The 22,447-nt window shown below is 57.9% G+C and overlaps 1 protein-coding gene across 2 annotated transcripts in view; it reads right to left on the reverse strand.

Moving 5' to 3' along the window:
• The window catches only part of PMEPA1 (prostate transmembrane protein, androgen induced 1), a 58,517-nt gene that overhangs the window by 17,793 nt on the left and 18,277 nt on the right, over nucleotides 1–22,447 (reverse strand). The window contains exon 1 of one of the 2 annotated variants that reach the window (XM_070589630.1): nucleotides 10,515–10,539. The exons of the other annotated variant lie outside the window; for it this stretch is intronic. Coding sequence (XP_070445731.1) covers nucleotides 10,515–10,524 — 10 coding nt within the window. The 5' untranslated portion in view covers nucleotides 10,525–10,539. Of the gene's footprint in view, nucleotides 1–10,514; nucleotides 10,540–22,447 lie in introns of those variants that run through there. 2 annotated transcript variants of the gene reach the window in all.

Genomic DNA, 22,447 nt, shown 5'->3' on the forward strand with positions numbered 1-22,447 from the left:
ACACAGAGCTGGGCCGGGGCCCTGCAAATCCACAGCGGCTGGAGAAGGCCCCCCAGAGTGGCTCCCCTTGGCCAGCGCCATAGCTTGTGGACAGCATCACCTGGCAGCACCTCTGTGGAGTGAAATGGCAATCTCAGAACCTTCAAGGGAGAACCCTAGACCAGGCAGGTCAACCTCCGGGCATTTATCTCCATGTGTATTTCTCCTGGGACTCCCTTTCACTCACTCTGCTCTGACCGCATGTTCTGTAAAAGGACCAAGCACAGCCCCACCTCAGGGCCTTTGCACATGCCCTTCTTTCTGCCTAGAAGGATCTTCCCCCCACATCCACATGCTTGCTTCCCTTCCTTACCTTCTGGTCTCTGTTCCAATATCACTTCCTCTCGCTGTCTGAAACAGTGCTCTGCCCCAAACCCCAGGACCCAGGCTCTGTGCCTGCTTTGTCTTTCTCTGGAGCACCAATCCGGAATGCTCTGTGTCCTGGCTAACTGTTCACTTCCTGCCTCTCCCTACTAGAACGCCAGGGTCACCAGGGGCAACTCTTTGCTTACTATCTGTGTCCCCAGCACCTAGACAGCACCGTCCCTGGGGCAGATGGACAATAAATACGTTGCATAAGCGGTCACCTTTTTTCTCGTGTGCACAGGTTAAGCGTCAAGAAGGCCCAATGCAGGTCTGCACGAGAGGGCAAAATACTGGGGACCACTTCAGCATCCCCCAAAGGGGCTGCCTCAGCCCAGGAAGGCACAGCCAGCAGACCTGTGTGCACTGACAGGAAAAGAGCCCCAAACAGACAGGAGAAACCACTGAATAGGATGAGCCTGTTTTTGTTTAAGAATCAGCAAATGTGTCTATTTTAAACTAACAGTGCACCTTACATACAGACCCCATCTATGGGTGACTATCTGCAGGAAACACACGGACCCACCAGTCATGGCGACCCTGGGGAGGGCCCACGGGGGACGACCCTCCACCTAACACACATTTCTGAGTGCTCAGCATGTCCGAGCACACATCATTTCACTTACAGTAAAAGAGAAAAAAAAGGACATAAGAAGCATCTGTCAGCATCCAAAACAGGTAGCTGGCCCCATCACGAGCCTCCCAGGTGGTGTCCCAGCAGAGGTGTTGTCAGCCCGTGTCTGGCAGCAGCACTTCTCGGGGATTTGGGTCAAGCTCCTCTGGGAGATGAGACACTGAGGTGGGGTTGCCCTCGGAGGGCAGGGAGGGGTCTGACCACCCCTCCAGGTGCCCCTGGCAGAGGAGCCCACGGTGACACTAGGCGGCATCACGCCCTGGGGCTGCCCTCCTCTCGCCTGCAGCTTGCCCGGCGAGGCAGGGGCTCCCTGTCTCTCCTCCACATGGGGCTGGACTGACGGCCACTCCAGAGAGGAGGGCGTCCTTGGCCTGCGTGTTGCTGTGGAGCAAACAGGACGACAGAAGATTCTCCAAGCTCATGCCATGCTCTCTGCCTGGAGGCCACTTCCAGCCTTTTCTCCCCGGCTGACTCTCCCTCCCATACTCCCCACTGGGCGCACACACACACATGCACACACAGCTGCGCACATGTGTACACACGCACCTCTCTGCTGGGCCTGGCCCTCCCCCTCTCGAGCACATGGGCATCACCCACTGAACCCTTACTGTCTCCTCCCCTCTTCTCAAGAGCGTCTCGGGACGGGCATCAGGACTCAGCTCTGTAGTCCCCCACGGAGCCAGACAGAGGAGGCTGTCTTCTGGTCTGTCCCAGCGGAGGCAGAAGCATCCGGAAGTGCAGGGACCATACAGAGTCAAGGTGCACTAATGAAACAATAAATACAGGGCCAGGTTTAAAGGATTTTGCTGACGAATCGTTAACTCACAAATCCTTTCAACTGGTACCTTGTCCTGGCTTGCGGTTACAGGTGAACCGCCTTCTGAGACCCAAGTGGCAGAAGCGCTCGGAGCCGCATCCTCTCTGGGGCTTCACCCCACGCACCCTGAGGTCATCTTTTGGGAGGTGGCCTCGGAGGGCCCGCAGGTGTGCGATAGGTGAGAGCGGGGCCTGAGAGCGCGTGTGGGAGCCGGACGGTGAGACGAGAGCTCCAGGGACACCCAAGGGCCTGTCTGATTGTTCTAGAACCTCGTGATGAAGCACTCCTTCAGTTCGAAAGACAAAGCTCGCCTTTTATCGTTTCTGCTATTATCCAAATGGAAAGAACTAATGGGATTTTTTTCTTTCTATTGTCACCGACATCGAATATCTTTAAACACCCACTGTCAGCAAAATATCAATCAGCGTTTGGGAGTTATTGGCAGAACGGAGTGAATTCGCGGAGAGAGCCGTTTCCATCAGTGGACACGTTGGAGGTGCCACGGAAAGTCATTTAAAATAAATCAGATGCATTTTGTTCACTGAGGAGAGGAGGGAACAAGCGGGGAGCGAGGGAGTCTGTCTGCGGCGCTGGTGTTGACGGCCGTAATCTTCTTGGAGGGCATTTTGGCAGTACCTATCAAAATTAAAAATGCACGCTCCCTTTCAACCCAGCAATTTTAACTTCCAGGATCCTATCCAACAGAAAAATTCACAGAAGGGCCGAAAAGCATGGATGTCTAAGGATACCACAGACCATCTCAATCCCACTAGACAAACCTGGTTCGTCACACTGTGGAGGACAACGGGGCCTCTGAAAAGAGGCCTCAATCTACAGCAGGGTTTCTCACCCTCGGGACTACTGACACTGCTGGGTGCCCCTCTGCGGCGGGGGCGTCCTGGGCATCACAGGCTCTTTAGCAGCATCCCTGGCCTCCACCCACTGGGTGCCAGCAGCACCTTCACCCCCAAGTCGTGACAACCACACTGTCTTCAGACACTGTCCCCTGGGGAGCAGAGGTGTCCCCCGCTGAGAACCACCGGTCTGCAGGTCTGACGACGGATGGATGTTAGTATCTGCTGTTGAGCAGAAATAACGAAACTGGAACAGGATATACCAAATGGACCCATTTTCACAGCAAAAATGAGGATAAAAACCAAATTGTTAATGACGGCTACTTCTGGAAGAGAAAGACTGTACCTTTTACTCTTTATTTCTGTAGTGCTCACATTTTTATAACAAGCATTCATCATTTTAATTTAAAAACTCTTTTTTTTAAAGATGGGCACCTGAGCTAACAGCTGTTGCCAATCTTCTTTTTTTTCCTGCTTTTTTTTTTCTCCCTAAATCCCCCCAGTACATAGTTGTATATTTTTAGTTGTGGGTCCTTCTAGTTGCGGCATGTGGGACGCCACCTCAATGTGGCCTAATGAGTGGTGCCATGTCTGTGCCCAGGATCCGAACCCTGGGCTGCCGAAGCAGAGCGCACGCACTTAACCACTCGGCCACGGGGCCGACCCCTAAAAGCTCTTAATTAACAGACTGGAAAGACCCAGGCACGTGCGCTCGTGTGAGTTTCCGAACGTGCCTGCCCCCGCCACTCATGAGGCACCGAGCGCGTCCCGGAAACCAGCAGACGTTTCTCTCAGTTACCAACCCTCAAGCGCCTGGTGCTCCCGACAGGAGCCCGGACGGCTGCGCCAGGAGAGGGCCGTGAATCGGGGCTCCGTTTCCAAGCCTCTGGGACACACAGCTCCGCTCTGAATCGGGCGCCACAACACAGCTCCTCTTTCGATGAGGCCGCGTGCTGGAGGGCCTCAGAGGGTTGCCTGGCCGGGACGGGCATGGCTGGAGGGATCTCAGTGCCGACCCTGGTGCGGCCCTGCCTTTCAGGACCGAGAGGGGCCCCTCTATTCTTAGCCTCACCCATGGCAGAGGCAGGAGGTGGACTAATGGCCAAGCCCAGACGTCAGGAGAGGCCGGAGAAGGTGTGAGGGCCTGGATGGGCGCCCCCACATTGAATCCGAGTCAGTGAACACTTGGGGGGCGGGGCAGTCAGTGGCGAGCAGGAGACCTGGAGCTGGTCAGCCTGGATCCAAACTCCAGATCGGTGGCCAGACATGACATGAGGAAGTTATTTCATTCTCTGTGCCTCAGTTTCCTCATCTGGAGGAGCAGAGGCAGACACCTCAAGTCACGCAGATGAAGTGGGCGATGAACACCAGCTGTCACCCACCAAGGCCACCTGCCTTGCCCACCCCAGCCTCCTGCCTCCATTGCCAATCGCCTCCTGATGGCCCGCACGTGCCTCTCGGCCCGCCGGCATCCTGGCTGCGCTGTGAGCAGAATCTCTGCTTCCCTTATACTGAGCCTCTGCCCAGGCTGGTCCACCGGCCGGCACGCCCTCTCTCCTCCTGCAGCCAGACCTCGGGGGCCTGCTTCTGCCCCAGCCCCTGCGGCCACTTCCTCCTCCAGCTCTCTCTGGCAGTTTTAAGCTCTCCCACAGAAGTGCTGGTTCATTTTGTAAATACCACGCAGAATATCTGCTACGACTTCCAAGAAAAGGTATGTGTCAGACAGAGCCTTCCCCCGTCTGTCTTCTTGTTTGCACTGCTAATCTGGCCACTTGGTCAGGATGCTGTCTCCTTGTCCTGCAGCTTCCTCACAGCCAGCACAAGCCTGGCTGGCAGGAGCCCTTCTGCCAGTCTCTAACTGGTAGACTCCTCTTCATCCCTCAAAGCCCACCCCTGGCTGCCCCAGAGCAACTTTTACATCCTACCACGGTGCCAGCCCAGGCCATCACCATCAGGGATCCCAGCTCCAAGGAAGAGAGTGTCCCCTTTACTGGCCTCTCACTGGTGTCCAGCCCACCACAGTACTCAGGCGACAAAGAAACTAGCAGTGGTTAATAAATGGTCAGCCAAGCAGCGAGGAGCCCCTTACCTCCAGAGCAGGGTGGGGGCTCGAGGTGCTGACGTGGAGGTGTCATGCACTACTCCAGGCTCCCTTCCCCACCTTCAGACCCCATGGCCAGAAAGGGCCTCCCTCATGGACCAAAGTGAGAATTTTGTGGGAAGATGGTTCCCACAGTGCCGGGCTCACAGGAAACCCTACGAGTGGCGGCTGCCATGGGGGTTGGTGCAAGGGAACAATTTGCAGGGTGGCAGTTCTCATCTGCCCTCCTGAATCCTCCACTTGGATCAGAAGGAAAGGGGACCGCGGATTAGGGACTGAACATCTGCGTCCCCCCAGAACCCACATGTCAAAACCCCATTGGAGCGTGGCTGCATCTGGAGACGAGGCCTCTAAGGAAGCAATCAGGTTACATGAGGTCATAAGGGTAGGTCCCTGATCCTACAGGGTTCGTGATCTTGCAGGAAGAGACCCCACAGAGCTCGATTTTTCCCTCCGCGCACACCTAGGAAGGGCCACGTGAGGACGCAGCGAGAAGGCGGGCATCTCCAAGCCAGGAAGGGAGCCCTTCCAGACAATCTGCTGGCACTTCGACCGTGGACCCCCAGCCTCCAGAACTGTGGGGACAGAGATGCCTGTGGTCTAAGCCCCTGCCCGTTAGGGCAGCCTGAGCGCCCCCACACCGTGGACAGACGGAGTTGGATGCAGGAAACCGGCTGCGAGCTGTGGAGGCAGGACACCTGCCCTGGGGTCGGACCGAGGGAACACACACGCACTCCTTCGGGACAGACGGACAGCCAGCAGCCTGTCCTCAGTCTCCGGGCACGATGCTGGGGCTCTGATTTCATTTCCATGAGACAGTCTCCTCTGTGTCTGCAATGACCCTCAGGGACACTCCAGCCCCAGCCATTTTTTCAAGCAGCACGTATTTACTGCGGTCCTACTGAGTGCCGGGCCCTGTGCCAGGGCCGGGGATTCGCGGCCGGACCCCGGGAGCCGAGGCACTTTAAATCCCACTGTGATTTGTCCTCCCCTCTGGCAGGATTCAAATCTGTGACCCCAGAAACCTGGCTGGATTCATTTCCGGGACAGACGATCGGTGGTCTGAAATCTCCCACCATTCGCACAACCACGAAGGTACGGCAGGCACAGCCCGCGCTCTCCGCGTCTCCTGCGCCAGTCGGAGGTTTCAGGCGTCTGAGCTTTCTCAGCTGCTCTCCAGGAGCGTCCCAGGCCCAGGGGCCCCCACGTCAGGGACGGGGAATCCGAGGCTCGGAGAGGCGAGACTACGTGCCCGTGCTCGCACAGGCCGGGACGCGGAAGCCTGGTGTCCTAATCACCGCTCTCGCCACAGAGCAGTTAAGAAACTCGACACAAAGCCACAACCACAAGCCGACGCCGCCTGGCGGCCCCGACAACTGGAGTGACAGAGTCCCTCCTGCTCTGCCCCTCCTCTCATCCCCAGGAGGAGCAGCAGGTGCTCAGGCCCGAGCCCATCGCAGGCCAGACAGGGCCGGAAGGTCGCCTCCTCGTGACACAAGTGCTACGATGTGGCTCAGACCTTCTGTGGGACTCGGGTCCGAGCAGGAGCCCGGGTCCCGGAGGAGGCATTCCTGCTGCGAGGCGGTTTTCCAGTTTTCTGGGGACGGTTCTAGGAAACAGTGCTGGACACGCTGACAGTCGGCCCCTGAGCGGGCCGCCTGGCCATAGGGGGCGGGGGCTGGGAGCTCAGGTTGGGGGGCGACGTCCCCGCGGGAGAACGAATGTCTGTCTGCCTCTCCGAGGGCCCCAGCATCTGCCGCAGGCGTCTGTGTGTCTGTCTCCCGTCTTTGATCGTCTGTGCCCCGCTCTCTCAGGGTGTCTGTCTGTCTGGGTGTCTCCCGTGTGTCTGTCTGGGGTCTAATCTGCTGACTCGCAGGAGTCTCTTCCTCTTTCTTTTTCTTCCTCTTGCTCCCAGAGGGCAGTTCCGTCCTCCAGGGCTCCAGCCCCGCCCGACGGGCCAGGCCGCCCCAGCCCTTGGTGTCACTTCCTTGTGAAATACTATCTTCCGGGGCAGACAATCCTAGATGCTGGAAAGACCAAGGTTCTGACCAACTGTTCTCCGAGGGCAGCAGCAGCTCATGGAGGCACCTTTGCTCTGAGAGGGGGACACGGCAAAGCCGGGGGAGGCAAGCAGCCCGGCTCTGGATTCTAATCCAGACACTGCTGCTTCCTGGGCGTGTGGCCTTGGGTGGCTCCTTGGCCCCCTTGTGTTAAGTGTCCCCATCATAAAGCATGGATCAATGGCAGTAAAACCTCCCAGGATGGCTGAGGGTTAACTGAACTCGTGGCTGTGTACTCGCTCCCCCAGCACTAGCTGGTACACAGCAAGGGCATAATAAAGGTGGCCATCGTTGGTTAAACAGCAGGCGGCCTCGCCAGACCAGGCACGGCGTGAGGGGCACGAGGACACCAGTGCACCTTTATTAATCATCTGGAGCAGCTGATACGGAGCAGGCAAATTCAATTTATATGATAACTGGTGGGAGAGAGGAGAGAAACGGCAAGAAAAATCGAGGAACCAGAGGAATCCATCAGGAGACAGACCTACAGGGGAGCCTAAGGTGGGTGCACACGGTCAAGGCGGCGCCTGGCCTGGGTCCTCTTTCCTGCCCTAGCAGGGCAGAGCCAGGGAGAGCAGCTCAGAGGCAGGTTCAGCCATGAGGAGACGTCACCCCACGCTGTGTTCCAGATGGAGCTGATCACCGACTGGGGGCCCCTGCGGGGGGCTGGGCGGGGTGGTACCGCTCCAGGCTGAGAGGCTGGGAGAGACGTGGGGGTCATCCCTCAAGAGCCAAAGGTTTGCTACGTGTCCTCCCCCATCTCCCTGCTTCCTCCAAGGCACACTGCCCCCCCGCCCCCGTCTGCTCAGCACCCAGCAGCCAGAGCAACTCTTTAAAAACATCAGTTGAATCAGTGACTCACGCTCAGCCTCATGCCTGCACCTCCCGTCTCCCTCCCTTGCTCACCACACTCCAGCCACACAGGGTGTTTGCCTGTTCGCACCCCAGGACCTTAGCACATGCAGTTTTGTCCTAGGATCTTTGCATGGCCTTTCAGGGGCCTCTAGTTGCCCCATCCCACATGCACTCACCTCTCCCCTCACCCTGTGTCTCCTGACGGCCTGTCATGGCCACGAGGAGCAGTGCAGTGCCCAGTTAGGAGCCTGGTTACCCCGGCTCTGTCCCCTTCTGGCTCTCTGTGCCTCTGTGTCTTTATCTGCACGGTGGGGCAAACAACAGCCCCCTGGTCGGCCTGTGTGAGGATTGTAAAGTGCCCGGCAAGCGCCCCACAGGGAGGAAAGCACCTAAGTGTTGGCGACTATGAGGAACTACCATCTTTATCAGTCAGCTTGCCCGCTCGGGCTGCTTTCACCTCCCCAGCAGGAAAGCCCCGAGCAGGCCCTTGTTTACCTTGTTCCCCTGGTGGCTGACTAAGTGCCCAGCACAATACGCTGCTCTCAATTAACATTTGAAGGAGGAAGGAATTCACGTCCAAGGTCCACTGGCCGGGACTCACACCTCTCCCAGAAGCCAGAGGATGCTCGGGTGTTGGAGAAAAGTGAGGATCTTCCACTAAATTAAACGTGCAACTACCACCCGACCCAGCAACCACAGCCTGGGCTCCGACCCCAGGGGAACGAAGCCTGACATTCACTCAGAAGCGTGAGCGTGACTGCCCACCGCAACGCCCTCCACACCAGCCCGCCTGGAAGCGGCCCCAAGGCCCGGCGGCAGGCGCGTGGGTGAACTGGCTGTGGCACATCCATGTCACGGAACTCCGCTCGCAGCAGGAAGGAACTGTGGGTGCACACGCCAACCTGGACGGGTCCTCAGAGAACGACGCCGAGTGAAAAAAGCCACTCTCAAAAGACTGCATACTCTATGATTCCATTTATATAACATTCTCAAAACGACAAAATTACAGAGACGAACAGATTACTGGTTGCCAGGAGTTAGGGAGGGAGTGGGTGGGAGGTGGGTGTGGCCGTGAAAGGGTAGAACGATGGGACTGTTTTGTGTCTAGACTGGGGCGGGGGTCACACGAAGCTACACGTGATCAAACTGCGTGGAACTAACCCTATGCACACACAGGCACACACGCGCACACGTGCACACACACTCCCTCTGATGAGGGCATGGACTGGGGAACCTGAGCATCGATGGAGTGCACCACTTGTGGGCCTGCTGGCTGTGGCCTCTGTGCCGCAGCCATGTAGGATGTCATTGCCGGGCAGGGAGTACAAGAGCTCTCTCTGTATTCTCTCTCACATCTGCATGCGAATCTACAATGATCGCACAATGAAAAGTTTAAAGAAAAAGTGCAGAGTCCAGGGGCCCCGTGTCTCGGGCCCTGGCATCTCCCTGGCGGAGGGCAACACCAGCAGCCTCAAGCGATCCCCGGGGCCTGGCCCAGGCCTGGCGCTGGGGGTGCTTACCATAGGGGGAGGGTAAGAGCTGAAACAGAAGCCGCTTCGCCTCCCCAGCCTCCTCCCGTCTCCCGCTCACAGCACCTGCCATCTGGCTGTGCAGCCAGCCAAATGAAACCATCTCTCGGCTGTCATCTTTCAACTTGCAGGTCTGGCTCCCAGGTTTGAAGATTAAATTCTAAACATGCCATTTAAAATTTAGAAATGGAGAAAGACTTTAAGTCACCTCTGAGCACTGGCTCCTATCGGCTTCCCCATGGCAAGGAGCAAAGGACCTCCCACTTCTTCCCAGGGGGCGGGGGGCAGCCCGGGTTCCCCTGCTGTGAAGTATTGTATCCCAGTACAATCAGTGTCCCCAATACAACCTATCAAAGTGGCACTGTACTCCCAAGGCAAAGCATCACTGGAAAGCACCGACGTATCACCAATGATAAGGTGAGCGCAAACTCCGCTGCCCGTGGCCACCGCAGGCAGAACAGTCAGGGGCTGCCGGGATCTTTGAAGGACAAGGGCATCTTCGTTGAGTGTCCTCCTCTTGAATACAGCTCAGCCATCTTCTCAGGACACCGAAACCAAGCTGGAGTGACCAGCAACAAGTGCCCGTCCTCCACCTCTGGGGGTCCACACCTGCCCTGTGCTAGCTCAGGAGCTGTCTGCCCCCACAGGGCTCAAGCCAACTGCGGGGGACCAACACTGAGCTAGTAAATACACTAAGCAGCAGCAGGAGCTATCGGTGTGGGAAGATACTATGGGGGTGAGGAGTGGGGTGCTCGGGAGGGAGGTTCCTTGGTTGGGGAGTCAGGGACGGCCTCTCTGAGAAGGTGGCCTTTAAGCCGAGACCTGGAAGATGAGGAAAGCTGGGGGAGGTAGTTCCTGGCCAAAGGAACGGCCAATGCAAATGCCCTGAGGCAGAAAAGTTTGTCACATTCAAGAGCAAGAAAGAAGATTGATGCCTGTGGGACACGGAACGAGGGTGTGACGAGTTATCTGCTTTGGAGCCTGGCACACATACCTGTGTGGTACACACTCCTGGGGGCAGTGGTGTGCGTGTATGTGAGCAGAGACAGCACAGAAAATGTGAGTTTGAAAATAATTCAGGTTATCACTCTCCAACGTGGTTTTCCAAACAAGGCCACATGTGGGAATTGCTGTGGAACCCCCTTCCACACAGCACCCTGAGCCCCACACGTCACGTCCAACAGGCTGATGGGCCTCTCGCAGCTGGGGGTCTGGGATCTGCAGGATTCGGTATTTATCACAAGCGCCCGGCTGCGGATCACTGATCTCCATCAGGCTCTCATTCGTCCAGTGCAGGGACCACTTGTTAAACAAACTCTTACACTGAAGCCCCAGACGTACTGAAAGCAAAGGCTGGAGCCTAATATTTAAAGTGATCTTGGCAGACGGCAGAGGAAGGGGGCGGGCGCTTGGCACCTCGAGTGGCTGAGATCCCTGAAGCGACTGGGGTTGTGAAGGAGCCTGGGAAGAATGCAAGCCTGGTAGATGCTGGGTCTCCGGGGGAGGCAGCGGCTTGGAAGCCCTCAATAGGGGTCAGATGCAAAAAGGATGGACCAGAGAGGGGAAGGGAGTTGCTCAGAGCCAAAGAGCTCCCCAGTGCCAGCCTCCTAGTCCCTTAAGTACTAGCTGCCTGCACTGGCGCACCTGGTCGGGGTCAGTGCAACGCACCACCCCAGAGGGTAAGGGCCATGACCCTGCTCGTCTCTACGAGGTGGGTCTAGCACGTGGCGTGGAGCGGCTCACGCTCACCGCAAGCCCCAGGAACCTTGGTCGGATGGGAATGCAGGAAGGACTTGCGCCGATCAGACACACCAGTGGGGAGAGTTTCAGCTACTAGGGCTCAGCCGAGCTGTGCAAGAGCTTTAAGCGCATTCTGCCACTCAAGGCTCCCCACCAGCCACGTGGTAAGTCCTGGCATCACCTGCATCTGACAGATGAAGAGATCGCCGGCCTGCCACATGCAGCCACCTCAAGGGCAGGCTCTCAGGGTTAACGCAGGTTCTTACGAGGGACGATTCTGCCCACCAGGGGACAGCTGGCAACGTCTGGACACATTTGTGGTTGTCCCAACGGGGAGGTGGTGGTACTGGCATCTCGTGGGGGGTGGCCAGGCATGCTGCGAACTTCCCACGGTGCACAGGACGCCCCCACAGGGAAGCATGACCGTCAAACGCCACTGGTGCCGAGGTTTAGAAACTCCGGACTGGCTAAGACCCCAGGCAGCAGACGATACACAGCACCCAGACCGGACGGGCTGCTCGGTCAACGCCAGCCGGGCGGCCAGACTCCTAATGAGGCCCCGACACAAAGACAGCTGCCAAGACTTAAGTCACAGGGGGCTGGTTTAAAGGATAATAAACTACCACCTAGGCTAAAAGTTTGATTTGAAAGCAGGCAAATTAGGGAAACGAGCTTGCTCTTTTAACACTTGCATTATATATTTCTGAAGGTCGGAGCTGCTGCTGGTACTCTGATCACAGACGCACGGCCTGTGCCAGACACACAGTAGGTGCTTAACAAATGTCTATGAAGTGAGTAAATGAGTAAGTGAAGCGAGGGGGAGCAGCCCCCGCGTGCACGGGAGCATTGTTCACAGGTCCCTCTCTGGGGGAAGGAGCAGGAAGACCAGCCACCGGAGGGTCTGAATCGGGACTGTCAGCCCGCAGGAAGGCTGGGCTTTGGGACAACTCCCAGCTTACCCTTTGTGTAAGGGGCAGTCACTGTCCGTGCGCCCTTGGACCCAAACGCACTTGGCCGCTCTAAGAAGCCAGAGGCTCCATTCGTCTGCACAGAGAGTGGCAGCCATGCAAAGCTGGGCCCTCTGACCGGCTGGGGGATGCTGCATGGCTCTCTCCACTCCCAGTTCTCCAGCTGAACCACGGCTTCCCACAAGCCCTGGGCCTGGGTGCCCCCACCCATGCCCCCGAGGTTCTACCAGAGACAGAAGCTGAGGCTGTGTCCAGGCCCACAGCAAAGCGTGCTGGGATGCGTTAGCGATGTCTGCCCTGGGGGAGATGTGTTTGCTTCCCATCTCTGGTGGTAACAAGAAACCCCAGCCTCACTGGGACCCACTAGGCCCTCCAAACCAGCTGCTGCCTGAGACCTGGAGGGCACCCTGACCCTGGCAGGGGCCTCCTTCCTGCCAGGGCAACAAGGGGCAGCGTGCAAGCTTCCCTGAGCCCCCGGTCTCGGATCCTACCATTTGCAGGTGAAAATGAGAGAAGCTATCTGGAGCTTTCTCTTCCTGAGCGCCAATGATATAAGGACAGCAAAGGATCTGCAGTCCTAGCGATGAGAAGGGAAGGGGCCCGCCCAGACCTTTCACATTTTCCAGCACTTTTTATTCTGAGATAACTGTACATTCCCATACGGTTATAAGAAATAGTATGGAGCCACTTCCATAGGCCCTGCAGCCAGTTTCCCCAAACCGGACCATTCGTGGCTCTCCCAGTGGATCAGAAACTTCCTAGAATGCAGTCAGCCCCTCCTCCAGGTGCCACAGCCAGCAGACCCCACCCCCTGAACTTCTCCCCCTCCCCCAGGTCCTCTGCCCTCGATCTTCCCATCGCTGGCTCCATCTCACCCCTCAAGTCTGGGCACACTGTCAGCCCCTCCGAGAGGTCTGCCTGAACCCCCGCACCGTCCACCACAACCACCTCCAGGCACAGTCACATGACCCTGTTTGAGCCCCTCCCTGGCACACCCAGTATCTGAAGCTACGTCCACTGCCTGCGCGCCCCCAGAGTCTCGGCTCCGTGGGGGCAGGCACAGGTCCACAGGTGTCCTCCATCACCACCCACCTCTAGCTCCCTCAGTGGCCCACGGCAGGAGCTCAACTACTGGCTGGATGAACAGGGGATGGCCAATTCCCCACACGCTGGAGCCCGCCCTCTTCCCGACAGAACCTGCACCTTTAGACAGACCTGGCTACACCGGGCTGGAGGTTACTGGGCAGTGAAGGCTGCAGCTGTGCAGCTGGGCTCGGAGCATCTGAACAGGACCTCAACCCCACCTCAAAGCCAGGTGGCCAGCTCCATGTCTGTCGGCCACAGACCTCAGAGGCAGGCTGTTTCTCTGAGCCTTGGTCTTCTCATCCACAAAATGGGGACATGACCCCCTCCAATTCCCTTGCAAACCTGAGCACAAACTCCCCACTGACTAGGGGCCCAGGTCTCGGGTCTTCCTGGAGTGTCGGGGTGCAATGTGCTTGCCCAGAGCGACCCCCCGCCAAGTCCAGCCTCCAGCTGCCCCTGCTGACAACGAGGAGCTAACAGTGATGGGGAAGCAGGGCCCCTGAGCTCACAGCCCACACGCTCAGAAGATGAGAAGACCCACGGATGGGGTGAGGCACAACTCCTCTGACCAGCTGGGAACCCCACGTCTCCACTGGAAACAAATCTCTTTCTAATTGCTGCAGCAGCGCCCACTGCCCCCAAGAGCCCGTGCTTCCAGTCGCCAGCAGAAAGCAGGTCCTCCTGGAGGAAGGAAAGTTCAATGGACGAGCTATAAATATTTCTGGGAAACGCTGCCAGGGAGTCGGGCTTTCTGCATGAGCAGGCCCCACTGAAAAGGAAGGCGGCTCACCAGATTTGTGTCGAATTATGAAAATAGATGTTGTCTCCCCGCCACATCTGTTTTGCCTGACAAATGAACAGCGATTCGCCTCCTAAATAAGGCAGCCACCGAGGCTGCGCCGAGACACCGCTTCTCCAACTATTCAGAGAAGAAAAAAAAGGCCAGGCCTCCCAGATTTGAGCTTTAAAAAGCAGACTTTTTTCCATCTTCTCTCCCAAGCTGCGGGCTCTCTGGCGTCGGCACCACGCATACCCTCAAGCTCGGCTTTCACAGCTCACCCCTCCCTGCGCGACCCGAAGCTGCTCATGTCAGAGGGGACGGGGATCTCCCGCTGCTCTTTAAAAAGAGAAATCGAAGACCGGGAGAAAGATGAGCAATTATCAAAAATGCAGGGAAAAAAAGCCCCCCAAAACTGAAGCCAACAGCGTGTTTTTGATGTGCTGAGAAAGGCCAATTTTTTGGAGGGAAACATCAATCCTGGTGCCACGCGCTTCTCTGCGCCACGCCGGCTTGGTGACCGGGTTAATACAATCATTTGCCTTTAATTACTCCAAGACAGACCCAATTACAGCGCAGACACGTCTGCCAGCCTGAGGATCCGATATTTAACAGCCCATCCTTCTAAAGGACCATCCCCGCTCAGGAACATCGTGGACGGAGCCGGGCCAGTGGCGTGTCTGCGTGCATCACCAACTTGGAGATGCTGGTTTGGTCTCTCGCTTTTTTGAAAAAAGGACCCTTACCCTCAAAATACTTCATTTTGTTTTTTTCTCCTTAAAAATGGACATTACGGTCATTGGGGAGCAGGGAGAGACCTCACTGACCAGAGAACTCAAAAAACTACAGACTCAGCCTACTTCTCTCTTCCATGGAGAAGAGCATCACAGGGTTTCAGGCTAAAATGATGAAGGGGGAAGCATGGCACTCCTGGGCCGCGGGTCACCGTGTGGCTGCCGCACGAAGCCGGTCATAACCCGTGCCCAGCACAATGGGAGCCGCAGCGCGACAGACCACTCCTGCCTGTAGGTTTCAGCTGTCGGGGGGAGAAATGAAAGGACCAGGCCAAGAAGCTGGAGTGTGGAGACATACTTTCTCTGGCAGTCTCCTGCGGATGAAACGTCCCATCCCCACCCCCGAGAGGGCAGACTGACACCCGGATTTGCTTGGTCTGGCAGGAATGAGATGCAGTGCAGGCATCCCAGGAGACATCTGGTCGGACGCCCACCCCAAGCCCCCCTCCGCACCTTTTGTGCCCCCTACCATGTAAAACCCAGAGGGCAGATTGATGACTGTGGGGCTGAGGGTGGAAATTTATGGCTTTGTAGCTGGGTCAACAGCGACGACAATAGTTTTCAGGGGGAGGGGCCTGGCTGGGTGGGGGGCAGGGAGGCAGGCCAAGCTCTCTCTCCATCCGCAGCCCCCACCCAAAGGGGAGCTCTGGCATCCGCTTCCCTCTCGGCCTTAATCTAGAGCTGGACTGTCCCGCAACTCGATGCCCTAAGTCCCCTGGCTCTGTGGCTGCCTCGAGGGGCAGACAGGTTGGAAGACGACCCCTCACAGTACGGGGTCGGGAGAAAGCAGACTGGCCCACCTTCCTGGTGGCCAGCAGGACAAGGCCCACTTACAGATCAGTTCCTGCCAGGATGGCAATCGGTGGCGGGAGGCCAGAGGACCCCCCACCCCCACAGCTTGCCCCCTTTTCACTCTGGCAACATTCACCTAGTCGCTATGGCAACGAGGTTAATTAACGCATCTATCTCGAACACCTCAAACCTCCGACCCATTCAAGTTGCCCTGATATTTTCATCCTTAAAAAGCCAACCTCTGGCGTTTTATGAGTCCGTGTGTGCCACCAAAAAGAAAAAAAAAAGAATGCAAAAGAGTGATAAAAAGTGGGGAGGGGATGGAGGGGGCCTCTGCCCATCCTTCAGAGGAGAAAACCTGGAATGTCACTTTCTCCCTTTTTTTCGGTGATGGTATAAAATTAGCACAGTCAAGTAAATGTGTTATAAACACAAAGAGGCTGCCAGGAGGCGAAGCGCCTTAATTCAGGGAGGGAGGAACCCATGAGGAGCAGTTTGGGGAAGGGGGGAGGGCAGTCTGCGGGGGAGGGGGTGGCATCTGCAACCTCCCCACTCAGGGTCCTGTAACCAGAGGGAAGAGCCGTTCCCCCGAGATCGTACATCTGCAGGACGTCTAGACAGTCATAAAGAGGACAATTAAAGAAAGAAAAACGCTGTGAGCCGCAGTCACCCCCGCCCCTCACCGTCTCCTCGCCAGGGCACCCGGCTGCAGCCCGCGCGAACCGCACGAACAGGCGAAAAATTACAAGAACAAGAAAAGCCAGTGTGGGCTCGGGGGAGGCTGGGGGAGTCTGGGCCGAAACAGTTTATGAGCAAGTGTTTTGAAATTCTGCTTTAAATAAGCCGGTAAATGAATTCAACCTTGTCAGATCTCTCTCCCTCACGCAGACCAAATATCCCGCTGGCGTGCTGTCTAGACACAGATAACAAAGGACTTTTTACAGCGCCCGGCGACGCGCTGACAAAGTAGCCATTTAAAGATGCGGCATTGCTTTCTCCGTCTAAAACGATTTGTCAGATGGACTTAAATGAAAATGCTAAGTTATCGGTCTGGTCTGGGGTCTGCCGGTGGACGGCGCGGGCGGGGGGCTGTCAGGGGGCCGGCTGCTCCGGAGAGAGAAAACACATCATCTCCGACTGGGCTGCGCTCCAGGTTGCTCTTAAAATAGGGCTGTGCGGGGCCGGCCGGCAGATAATTCTCGCTCTTCTCGTCCTGAGAAGCGGCCTGCTGAAATGCTCCCGACACCCAGGACGGGCCGCTTCGGGGTTGCGCTGTCCACAAAAAGGGGGCGGCGGAAAGGGTTAAATTAAGATGCATGGGGGGCTGATGGCTCATCTCCCCGCCTCGGGGGCCCTGGGAGTAGATGGAAGAGGATTCAGCATTCTGCAGGAGGGGCCCTGGCCAGGAAAGGACAGTGTTGGGGGTGGGCTGGCCTCAGGGGTGCATCCCGGGGCACACTCAGTGACCCCAAAGCCCCCTAAACCAGGGATGTCCTCTACTCAGCCAGGCCAGGTCAGAGGGAGGAAGAACCACAACCAAGAGTGCGAGAGCCCCAGCACAGGGCACCTGCGGACCCTTCGCCAGGTCACGACCTGGGGAGGCCCCACAGGGCTGGGTCCCCCACAGCGGGGGCTCTGGTCTATTCCGTTCGGGATGGCCAACTTCTGGAGCAAGAAAGAAAGGTGCCCAATGAGGGGTCATTCTTTCCACCAGCCTCGCCGCCTTCTCCGCCAGCCACACGTGCTGGCCACAGGACAGTGCCCTGGACGTCCCCTCTGTCGGAGGCCGAGGCAGCTTCGAGCTCGAGCTCCGAGACTCGACTGTCCTTCCTTCCTCGGTGCCTCCATCCCTTCTTCCCTCAAATGTGGAGTCCAGAAGCTGGAGCCAGACAGACACAGATCAAACTCCGGCTCCACCCCTTTCAGGCTGCATGGCCCAAGGCAAGGCACCTCTCGGGGCCTCAGTTTCCCCAGCTGTGAACCGGGGTCCCAGCCACCTGCCCTGAAGGGCTGTTGTGAGGGTTAAGTGCCCCTGTGTGACCCGCCACTGCAGGCCCCACCCCCTCTCCAGGCCCCACTGCCCCCCTGGGAGGAGGGTGCCCGCTCGCCCACACTTGAAGACCGAGCTCTGGGCTGGACACACACCAACATTTCAGAAACAAATGCTGTGGGATTAGGATCCACCGACAAACGCTGTCTACACCAGTCCACTGCGGATGTGGCCAGGCCCATGACATAAGCCCTCAGAGACCTTCCCCAGCTGGTGCTGACAGTGACTCCAAACTGCGCCAGTAAAGTGGGGCTACGGGCTACGCGGCAGAGGACCGAGACTCGAGAAGACTCCTCCCGCAGCCATGTCTGTGGGCAGAACCTCTGGTTTCACCCAGACGGATGGGAGGTTCTGAAGACGTCTCCCGCCACGACAGTGGACTGAGAACAGGGTTTTCTCGTCAAGGGGTTCAACCGGAGCGATGGGAAACGGGAGCCCCTCATGTCTCCTGCGCCTGGGGGCTGGGGCTCTGGGGCCCTGGGGTGAGGGGACGCGGGAACCAGAGCCAGCAGAGTCAGCACTGCCATTTAACAGCCGGATCCCAAGGACTGAGCGGATGTGATTTGCCCAGGTGACCCGGCCAGGACCAGGCAGAACCCAGTTAGTTCCTGTACTTGCCATTTCCTTCTACACATACCTGCTGCTACTAAACTGGTAACCAAGGCAGACATCACTAATCAATGACTACACTCTCTCAGAGCCCAGGCTAGGATCTCCCTCTCCCCAGCGACCCAGGAAGCCTCTGCCCATCAAACAAATGAAATGTTTTTTGCCAACTCTTCCCCAAACGTAGTCCTGGGAAGCCTTTGACCTGAAAGGAAACAATGGGATACCCGGAGGAAATATGAGAAATCCTGCAGGACAGGACTGGGACAGGGGGATGGCAACAGACGAGGGTGGGCTTCCGGGAGCATCACAAACGTCCAGTGTCGAGCCTCTCTTGGCCCCGATTCTGCCAGCCTCTCTCCATCCTGATCTGCTTTCCCAAACTCATCTCAAACCACAGGGCCTCCCCGAGGGCTCCCAGGCAGAAGCTGCTCTCCCTGCATCATGAGTTCTCTGTCCACGGATGGAAATCAAGTGGTGCTCATCAGGCACCAGGACGGTCTCTGTCCCTGACCAGCCCCAGGCTCTGTCTCCTGTCTCAGCTGCGAGCACCATGGGGTCAGGTCGGGCAGTCAAGGTTACTCTGCAACCCCGGTCTTCACCATAATCTTGGACCACCCTTCCCTTCCACCTGGTCCCGCGCTATGACTGGCAGCCTGGACGACAGCAGGCCTGCCCCTCACTGCTCTCCGACTCCAGCCCACTCTCCACGCGGTGGCCAGAGATGGGCATCACCTGCACCCTCTTACCCTCCTCTGCTCTAAACCCTTGCAAGGCTCCCCAGTACCCCAGGTCAGCTCCAAACTCCTCTAGGCCCCGGCAGGACCAGACCCCGTCCTTGCGGCTCTGTTGGTAGCGGCTCCCCCTTTTAACCCACCAGCTCAGCCACTCGGGGGCTTCGAAGGGCCAGTCGCACTTCGCTGCCCACTTTCCCTGGCCTCAGCAGGAAGTCTTCACCCTTGAGATGAAACTCCTGCTTCTCCTTCCCCGAGGCTGGGCTAGCATGTCCCGTGGCCTGTGTGAACGCCACATGCTGCCCCAATTTTGGTGGCTTCTGCCCCGCACAGCAGAGCTGGGAGGGGCCTTATGGTGGGAACGGGCCATTCACTAACGACTGGCTACATTACAGGAACAAGTCCTGGGCCGGGCCGAGCCCTGTCTCTCATTCTGGGCCTCTGCCCATGCTCGCTCCTGGCCGGGAGGGGGCCTGCAGGTTCCTCCCCATCCCAACACTGAACAATGTCACAATCACCGACATTAAAGTGACGGCACTCACTGTGCCAGGCAGGGGCCAAGGATTATCTCCCAACACCACCGCATTGGTTCTCCGTGTGAGCAATTACTGGGGCCCCATTCACGTCCCCACTCTACAGATGAGGTGACTGAGGCTCTAAGAGGTGACAGACCTTGCTGGTCATGAACCGGGCCTGAAGCCAGAGCGTCAAACTGGAGATTCTGCGTTTCTCCTTGGCCAGCGCCAGCTGCCAGGTAGCACACACCCTGAGCTTCCGGTCACTAACCGCTACGGGACGAGGTGGCTCCAGGGTTCAGATCTCAGGGATGTTTCTGTCTGCTCTGCCCTCTGTGAAGCCCCCAGACATCGCGAGCACCCCGAAAGGGGTGGAGGCTGGAGGACACGGCACGGCTGCATCTCTTCCCACAGGGTTTCTGGGGCTCGGGCCTGGCTCTGGCCCTCGGGCTCAACCGGGCAGCCTGGCCCAGACGCCCTGGCACGGGCTGTGGTTTCACTCAGACGGTGTTGGCTACGCAGCTCGGCGCACAGGCCTGAGGGGGTCTCAGAGCGCGTTTCTGTCAGGAGCTGCCCCCTCACCATAAACCAGCACATGTCTTGCTGGTCACTCTCCGGGCAGGTGGAGACACGGCTGCCCCCTTGAGGCTGGGCTCCTGGCACCCCCCCCCCCACGCCTTTCTTCTCTCGGGGAAGGTTTCTTCCTGCCTTGGCCCAAACCCCACTCGCTGGGGCCACTGCGCATCCCTGACCCTCCAGAACGAGCAGGAGCGAGAGTGTCTAGACTGCCAGGCTGACTCTGAGAACGGGGCACTGTGAGACGGGGAGGGAGGCCCGGCCTCCTGGGCGGAAAGGCCAGCGGCAGGGCAGGGGGGCGAGGAGAGGGCTGGCTCTCGACAGGCCACCTCTGGGTCTCGTGCACTGCCCGTCCCTCCTGGGCCAGAGCACGGCACCAGGGATCCAGCCTGGGTCACAGCCAAGGCTGGACACGCCGTCTCCAAATGAAACGCGGGGTCCCTCGGCCCGTCCCTGAAGGAACTCATTCCCGGGACACCCCGAGAACAGCACCTGGGGCCAGGCGGCACCCACAGTGTCAGCTGTCGATCGTGACGATCAGTGTAGAAGCTTTATGTGTACTCCGGGCTGAAGTGACAAGAGTGCAGAGTCCCCAGCAGGGACCGTGGGGTCTTCCTGCATCAGGAAGGCCTTGCTCCAGGTGGCGGAGGGGACACATTCCTGGAGACCTGGCCGTGGCTGCTGGCTGTGTGACCCCAGGCCCTACTTACCCTCTCTGGGTCTCAGGGATCCCCTGTCTGTAAAAAGAGAGGCTCAAATCAGACCTGTGGTTTTCATTCTTGTTTTACCAGCAGAAGCCTTCGATTTTGAGAGAAAGTCTGACTCAGGAGCTGGATTTACCAAAGGACACAGAAGCAGCACTGCCCGGGCTGTGTGGGCCCTGGAGGTGAGGGGATGCATCACCGTAGCTCCCGAGATCAACGGGGGCTTGGTGCCAGGCAATGGCCGAGCCCTCCACACACCCACTGGCCCCACCTTTGCTTGGAGACAGGAACTAGGGCACCGGCCCAGCTGACAGACAAGGAGCTCGAGGCTCGCTGTCCAGGCGGCCAGGACTGCCGGGGAATCAGCGCAAGACCCCAGGCAGCCTCCAACCCCACCTGTCCCAGGGAGGGGACGCTGGCAGCTGAGACCGGGCACAGACAACCCGGTGGGGACGTCTCCCTCACCCTCCCAAAGTCTGCTGGGGGGCTGCACCCACCTCCCCTTTATCAGCTGTCGATGCAAATGCCCTGGGACAGAATACACTGACCTCCTCGTGATGTGATTACAGACATTTTGACTTTTGTCTTTGTCATTTATCAAATTCTTGGGATTTTTGTTAAATAAGGAGCATATATCACTTTCCATGATCAGAAGAACCGCGCTATCTCCCTGTGAAACAAGAGGGAAAAACGTGAATAATGTCTTTAGGGACGGGACCCCCGGCTATGGGCATGCTGAGGGGTCACGTGGAAACACGGCAGAAGCTGGAAGACCAGGCACACGGGACAGCCCCGGATTGCACCACGGGAATCTGTCCTGGGAAACCCTCAGAGAGGGGACAGAGGCTGAAAGGATGCACAGCGTAGCTCTGAAAGTGAAAGCCCGCCAGCCCCGACCCACCCGAACCATCGGTATGGCCAGCGCCCCTGCGATTAGGATCTAGGACCTGGGGTTCTTGAATCTCTATCTCCTACAAGAAAACCACAAATGCAGGTTCCTGGCCCACCCAGGTGTCCCGATCAGCACCCCAGAGGGAAAGTCTCGAAGTGTGTCTCTTTCTAAGTTCCGTCTCCAAGTTAAGAACCACCGCCCCTGATAAATTAGGATGAGTCCACACCATGGGAGCCAGGACACCAGTGTACAAGGTTGATGGGAAAGGGAATCAACACAGAAAAATGGTCCAGGCCCGCCCCGTCTTTTCCTGCAGGACTTCTGAGAAGCTGGGGCCCACAGTCACTGGTGTTCTTAGCTCCTGTCTGCCACACTCGTTTGTGTCTGTCTTTCACGACTGGATGCTTCCAGATCATCAGGCCCAACGCACAGTAGGTGCTCAAAACAGCTGCTGAACAAGTTCATGAATGAAGGAGTGAAATACTAGGAAAATTACCCACCAAGGAGGTTCCTAAATGAGCACAAAATTACAGATGACATGCTCCACCCCAGCCTTGTGGCCCCCTATTCGTGTGGGACAAGGGGCCCCTCCGTCCCCAGCTCTTCCTCTCCATCAGCACACCCACAAGGGGGCCTGCAGCAGGGGCTGGGCGGGGGTCCCTGGGCAGGCTTGGGGGCTGGGGAGGGGGGGCGGGGCGCAGGTTCAGGACCAGCAGGGACCCAGCCACGATCACGATGCAGTGCCCATCACAAAGGGGCTGTGGGCCGCTGTGGCAAGGGTGAAGGAGGTGCCAGGCAGGGCAGGCGGCAGGCCCAAGGGGGAGAGTCTGGGGAGCCCCTCTTTGCTGACAGCGGCTCCTCGTCCCTGGAACTGCTCTCCTGGCTCTTGCGGGGTGTGGGGGGAGCGTTTCCCTGCTGTGGGAACTCACGAGTCAGAGTGGCCATGGGCAGGAGCCATCA

This window comes from Equus przewalskii, chromosome 21 (assembly GCF_037783145.1).
Source record: "Equus przewalskii isolate Varuska chromosome 21, EquPr2, whole genome shotgun sequence".
Taxonomy (NCBI): domain Eukaryota; kingdom Metazoa; phylum Chordata; class Mammalia; order Perissodactyla; family Equidae; genus Equus; species Equus przewalskii.